This window comes from Sinocyclocheilus grahami, unplaced genomic scaffold, assembly GCF_001515645.1.
Source record: "Sinocyclocheilus grahami isolate Dianchi unplaced genomic scaffold, SAMN03320097.WGS_v1.1 scaffold194.1, whole genome shotgun sequence".
Classification (NCBI taxonomy): domain Eukaryota; kingdom Metazoa; phylum Chordata; class Actinopteri; order Cypriniformes; family Cyprinidae; genus Sinocyclocheilus; species Sinocyclocheilus grahami.
Genome location: NW_015505373.1, coordinates 1157898 through 1164898, shown reverse-complemented (window position 1 = coordinate 1164898; position 7001 = coordinate 1157898). Strand labels below are relative to the sequence as shown.

The 7001-nt window shown below is 38.1% G+C and overlaps 1 protein-coding gene across 1 annotated transcript in view; it reads left to right on the top strand.

Moving 5' to 3' along the window:
* Positions 1–5853, top strand: part of actr8 (actin related protein 8) — an 18838-nt gene extending 12985 nt beyond the window's left edge. Inside the window, exons 8-13 of the mRNA XM_016285219.1 lie at positions 759–912; positions 1960–2055; positions 2132–2272; positions 3172–3433; positions 4544–4707; positions 5525–5853. Of these exons, the coding sequence (XP_016140705.1) occupies positions 759–912; positions 1960–2055; positions 2132–2272; positions 3172–3433; positions 4544–4707; positions 5525–5668 (961 nt within the window). The 3' untranslated portion in view covers positions 5669–5853. The remainder of the gene's footprint in view (positions 1–758; positions 913–1959; positions 2056–2131; positions 2273–3171; positions 3434–4543; positions 4708–5524) is intronic.
* Positions 5854–7001: the final 1148 nt, after the last annotated feature.

Sequence of the window (7001 nt, the reverse complement as noted above, 5' to 3'; positions counted from 1 at the left end):
GAATGTCCGGCCATCTGTTCGTGATCTCAAGCTGAAGCGAACTTGGGTTCTGCAGCAGGACAATGATCCAAAACACACCAGCAAGTCCACCTCTGAATGGCTGAAGAAAAACAAAATGAAGACTTTGGAGTGGCCTAGTCAAAGTCCTGACCTGAATCCTATTGAGATGCTGTGGCATGACCTTAAAAAGGCGGTTCATGCTCGAAAACCCTCCAATGTGGCTGAATTACAACAATTCTGCATAGATGAGTGGACCAAAATTCCTCCACAGCACTGTAACAGACTCATTGCAAGTTATCGCAAATGCTTGATTGCAGTTGTTGCTGCTAAGGGTGGCCCAACCAGTTATTAGGTTTAGAGGGCAAACACTTCTTCACACAGGGCCATGTAGTTTTGGGTTTTGTTTTCCTTTATAATAAAAACCTTCATTTAAAAACTGCATGTTGTGTTCACTTGTTATCTTTTACTAATATTTAAATTTGTTTGATGATCTGAAACATTAAAGTGTGACAAACATGCAAAAAAATAAGAAATCAGGAAGGGGGCCAACACTTTTTCACACCACTGTATGTCCCTTATTTTTCTATGAAAAACCATGATTGTCCTGTATTTTCCTTTTTCTGAAGTTGGCAAACCTGTGTAACGCTCTCATGATCTCTTACTGATGTGTTCTTCTGTCATGCAGCACAGTAAACACAATCAAGAATACTTTGAGCTCGTGTGCCGTCTCTGTTGAATGCATGTGTTTTTTTGTGCAGGTTGTGTCTTGCGTACGGAGGCTCGGATGTGACGCGGTGTTTTTTCTGGCTCATGCAGAGAGCTGGATTTCCCTATAGAGAATGTCAACTCAGCAGCAAACTGGACTGTATGTTACTGCAGCAGCTCAAAGAGTCCTTCTGCCATCTGGATCAGGTGACCTCCGCGCACATGGAGCTGAACAAAATAATCAGCCGTTTGTCAGTATTCACTAGGGCTGGGTGGTATGACGGTGTATATCGTTACAGCGGAATAAAGTGTCTATCGTTAGAGATTTTGTTGAATCATGTAGTATTTCGCGGTATGCAAAAATATCTGCGTAACATAATATTACTTAAAAGTTATATACACCTTTGAGTAAGGAAACATGCATGAATGAGAAAATAAAGAGTGGGACGCTCTTGATAGAGTTATTAAGTGCAATAAGCAGAGAAAAAGAATTCAATGCAGTGTTTGCGCCGACTGACACACAGCCGAAGCGCGCGCACTGAGAGCCCCTCTCTCTTTAGTGTTTTGTTGTGCTTGAATGGTCAAATACGCACACAATTATGTCAAAATGCCCGTTGTGTGGACTGGAGTATTCACGTAAACACAGTCGGTTATGTGTTAAATAAACGTAAACAGTTGGGTGAAATTCATATGAAATTGTATCAGTGTGTTGGATCCGTGTAGTTGGTCTTAAAGGGACAGCAGTCTAATTTAGCTGTTTCTGTCTGTCGTTATTAATGTTAATCAGTCACTGCGCTTGACTGAATCGCTTTTGGATCTTTACAGTTTTTGGATTGATACAGTGAAGACTAGTCTTTTATTTATACACTTTATTCTTACTGCATGTTAAATAAACCTAGCCTACAGTAGCTGAATAAATTATACGCTTATTTCATATTTATTTGTTCTATTGTGTTTGTAATTTTCTTTTTTTCTTCTTTTTTTTAATAACTAAAATAAAATAAAATAAAAATAGCTGTATAGAGATATATATTGTTATTGTGAAATAAAATGTATACTACAGTGAAACATATACCCACAAGTCATAAGACAAAACAATCCCAAGACTAGTTCAGTTAGTGGAAAAAAAAACACATGGAATTGGGTCTTGTATAAATATAAATGAATATATGTCTGTGTGTTCAGTATTTACATCATATTATATTATATGCATATTATGCTTTGTAATCTGATGTATTATTGATTTCTGTGCAGGATATTTCTGGGCTGCAGGATCACGAGTTTCGCACACGTTTCCCTGATTCCCCAGTGCTGCTGTATCAGCTACGATTAGGAGATGAGAAACTCCAGGTAGAGACGGACCGGATCGTGGTGGTTTAGCGCTTGTCTGCTAATTGACAGCTGCATTGTTCTGTTTGTTTGATAGGCTCCCATGGCATTATTCTACCCTGCTGCGTTTGGGATAGTGGGGCAGAAGATGACATCGCTTCTGCATCGCTCTCAAGGAGACGCAGAGGATCCACATGATGAGCACTTCCTCCTGACCACACAGAGCAAACAAGACCAGGTACAACTCTCTACAGTTCCCGAGCTTCTACGGGCAGTGCAAAAGCACGATACTTACGCAGCATGTCATTTCACTGCACTGTGGCCACTAATGCACAACAGCAAACATGCAACCAGTTTGTTCATGGGCTCAGATGTGGAGAAATGTAGCATTGCATCAGTGTCTCAGCAATGGATGCTCTGCAGTGAATGGGTGCCGTCAGAATGAGAGTCCAAACATCTGGAAAAAACATCTCAATAATCCACAAGTAATCCACACCACTCCAGTCCATCAGTGAACATCTGGAGAAGACCAAACCAGCGTGTTTGTAAAAAACAAATTCATTAAGTTGTTTTTCAAACCGTTGGCATCCATAATAAAAAGTCTCATCTGAATCGGGAGATAAATCTGCACAGATCAAGCACTGTGTTGATGTGAGAGGACAAAAGGTGATGGACTTTTTCACTGGAGGAAGCGTTATTATGGATTACATTTACATTTAGTCATTTAGCAGACGCTTTTATCCAAATCAACTTACAAATGAGGACAATAGAAGCAATCAAACCAACATAAGAGCAACAATATGTAAGTGCTGTGACAAGTCCCAGTCAGTGTAATGCAGTAAACGAAGCAAGTGTTTTTTTATGGACTTTCTTTTTTTTTTTTATGGATTATGGACTCATATTTTAGCCAGAAGTGACAGTTTGAAGGTAAAAACATTTTAATGATAGATTGGTTTCTTACAAACACCCAGCGTTTGTCTTCTCCAGATGTTCACTGATGGACTGGTACATCTTGGACGGCCTGAGGATGAGTGCATTTTTAGCTAATTTTCATTTCCGTGTGAACTAGTGTGTTCAAACCGAACAGGATGAGGAATCGAGGTGTGTAATCTCCGCATGTTTCTCTCTCACACACAGTCTTCTAAAGCCACGACAGATCGCAAATTATTCCCTAAGCCTGCTGGGTTTGAGGGGGAATCCAACATGTGCGAGCCATCGGAGAAGGGAAATCTGACTCAGGATTTGGATTTGGGTCACGCTCAAGCGGAGTGCCTCATCGGTGGGGCGGATGCAGAAGAAACATCTTCAGCTCTGTTGTCCAGGAAGACGGCCATGACTCAGTTTGAGGGAAAAGCACTTGGCGTGGATAAAGCCATCTTACACAGCATCGACTCCTGCGGTAAATACTGACTTTACCAACACATGGCTGAATCTCCCAAAAACCTGGGGGCAAATCTGACCCCCTAATTAAAGCTTAAAGTTTGCCGTGCTATTAAAAAAATATTACGTAATATAATTTCAGCCATCTCTAACTTGGGTCATACTATGGACTGAGTGGTGTAATAATTCTTGTAAAAGTGTTGTTCTCTTATAAATTCCTATATAAATGTTCAGATATGAAAGATAAGAGAACAAGTTGAAGCGGAGCAAGAAACAGTATAGAAAACAGGTGGTTTCTGTGTTTTTCAATGATTAAAGTGAATTTGTACAGGGAAGGAAACGTTGTGTTGAAGAAGATGATAGATTACAGTCACTCCACATTGGACGATAATGTGCATAAAGAGTTTAGCTTCAGCTTAATAAAGCTCTTCAGAGAATTACAGACAGGTGAGTTTGATCAGAGTTGTAGCGAAACTCATCAGGACAGTGAAGCAGAACTGAAGAATCTAGCACAAGGTCCCAAAAGCAAGCTGATGAAATGTGAATCTGGGTTTTTCTGTTTGCTTTCTACAAAGCAAAATATTCTGCATATTTACAAGGTGCAGCAAAGGGAAATTATTCTGTCGGAACCCCTTGCCACAGAAATACTTTTGGTTTGAAACATGACATGAGATTTTCGGAAGCTGAATAAATAAGCTTTCCGTTGATGTATGGTTTGGACAATATTTGACCGAGATACAACTATTTGAAAATCTGGAATCTGAGGGTGCAAAAAAAATCTAAATATTGAGAAAATCTCCTTTAAAGTTGTTCAAATTAAGTTCTTAGCAATGCATATTACTAATCAAAAATTAGGTTTTGATATATTTACAGTAGGAAATGTACAAAATATCTTAATGGAACATGATCTTTACTTTATATCCTAATGATTTTTGGCATAAAGGAAAAAATTATAATTTTGACCCATACAATGTATTGTTGGCTATTGCTACAAATATACATATGCTGCTTATGACTGCTTTTGTGCTGCAGGGTCACAAATTTGATTTCAAACATTTCTTACCTTATTATATTTGTATATTTTGGTACTGAAGCCTTCCAGCATGTGTTTATGGGTCTATTTCCACAGCCTCAGATGAAACGAAGCGTAAGATGTACAGCTGTATTCTGGTAGTTGGTGGCGGGCTGCTGTTTCTCGGAGCACAAGAGTTTCTGCAGCATCGCGTCCTCCATAAGATGCCTCCATCTTTCCGTCGTCTGGTGGAGAACGTCGATGTCATCACACGACCAAAGGTGTGTAGGAAAACCGATATGTGTGTGAGAGCAGAATTTAAAAGAAGCTATTGATGACTTTGCTTTAAATAAAAGCAGAAAAGTGTCTTTGTAAATAGTGACTGAAGTGCTTTCATGGTCATAGAAAGCACTGTGAGGAAGAGACACATTGCAATGATTTTTTCTTCTCAAATGTATTCCGTGTTTGTCTTAGTTAAGCTGATGTTATGTTCTTTACAGATGTCATTTAATTAAAACTTTGCTAATCGTATTTGTTCCAAAACCATTTTTACTGAGAATAAATATGCATGCATATTTGAAGGGATAATTCACCCAAAATTTTTAATTTGCCATTAATTTACTCCCTCTCAGGCCATCTAATATGTGTGTGACTTTTTTTTTTCTTCAGTAGAACTAATGAAGATTTTGAGCTGAAACTGTGGTCCTTGGTGATTCATTAAATGCAAGTCAGTGGCTGCCTATTTTTGAGACCAAAAAAAAAGGGCATATTTAGCAAAAACACAAAATTAAAAGCCATGACTCCTGACCATATATCGAGAACTTAGGAAGTGAAACGGTCGTCTGTGCAAGTAACTGAAACTTTTTCTGTTTATATGTTGGAGGCGGAACTGAAAATGACAAATCTGATCAGTGACAAACTGAAGAACTACACTACATTTCTTACTGTACCTGCTGTGACCTACTGGCTAGTGGTTACTAAGCCTCTAGTGTGAATTTTACATGCACGTTTAAGTATGAATAAGAGTTACTCAGGAGTCACTGACTAGTGTAGTGTGACTTGCTGCATTGTGATAGTTAACAGACTATTCCCGCACAGGACATGGATCCTCGTGTGATAGCGTGGAAGGGTGGAGCAGTGCTGGCGTGTTTGGACACCACTCAGGAGCTCTGGATTCACCAGCGAGAGTGGCAGCGCTTCGGTGTGCGGATGCTCCGTGAGCGGGCCGCCTTTGTCTGGTGATCCCAGACGACACGAGCCATGCCTTCATGGATCTAATCTGTTTCCTTCTTATGTTTGGGGATGTCAATCTGGCAGTGTAATGATATAAACAATGTAAAGCTTGAACAATCATCTTGCAAATAATTTGTTTAGGATGATAATAATAACCATAGTAGACGTTTATGAATAAACAGTGGCAGTTTTTCTTAAAAATTAAGCATTTTTTTGTATCCTTTTCAATTTTCTCCACTCTAACCAGGAAAAAAACATGCATTCTAACAGTTAATGTAAATTGTTTCTTACAATAGTAATATGTGACCCTGCAGCACAAAACCAGTCACAAGGGTCAATTTTTTGAAATTGAGATTTATACATCATATGAAAGCTGAATAAATAAGCTTTCCATTGATGTATGGTTTGTTAGGATCGGACAATATCTGGTCGAGATACAACTATTTGAAAATCTGGAATCTGAGGGTGCAAAAAAATCTAAATATTGAGAAAATCATCTTTAAAATTGTCCAAATGAAGTTCTTAGCAATGCATATTACTTATCAAAAATTTAGTTTTGATATATTTACAGTAGAAAATTTACAAAGTATCTTCATGGAACATGATCTTTACTTAATATCCTAATGATTTTTGGCATCAAAGAAAAATCAATCATTTTGACCCATACAATGTATTTTCGGCTATTGCTACAAATATACCCCAGCGACTTAAGACTGCTTTTGTGCTCCAGGGTCACATATGTATTGAAAAGTTGTTCTTTATCTTTAAAGTTTTATACAGCAGTTCTAGTCCTGGAATCGGATTGGCTGAGCAACGGTGGCATTGTAGCATCTCATAATGTAATAAGTCATATGTAGTGTTCATAATGTTTTCTCAAAAAATGTCACATTGTGACAGTGTAATGTTTAGGCTCATACATTTATTACATTATTAAATTAAAATAACGTATCGTGTAACAACGCGTAATGCTATGACTGCGTAATCTTGTGAGATAAATGTTATAAATATTCATTAGAACCTACAGTAAAACTGTATCAGGTAATAACACTGTTGCATAATGTAGAAAGTTGTTTTAGGAGAACCCTCAAAAATAATTATTTCTTTCTAGAGATCATAGATGTGCCAACTGCTGAGAAACCATGACACTTTACATTTATGCATTTAGCTTAAAAGCGACTTACAGTAAATAAACTTTAGCAATTTAGAGCCAACTATATTCATAATATACAATATCAGGTTTATAGGTGGCTTGATTAGTAAACCTGCTAGAGCAGGGGAGCGAATCAGAGAATAGTTGTGTGGATAAAGTACACAACTCCATTATGGATACTGCTCCATTACA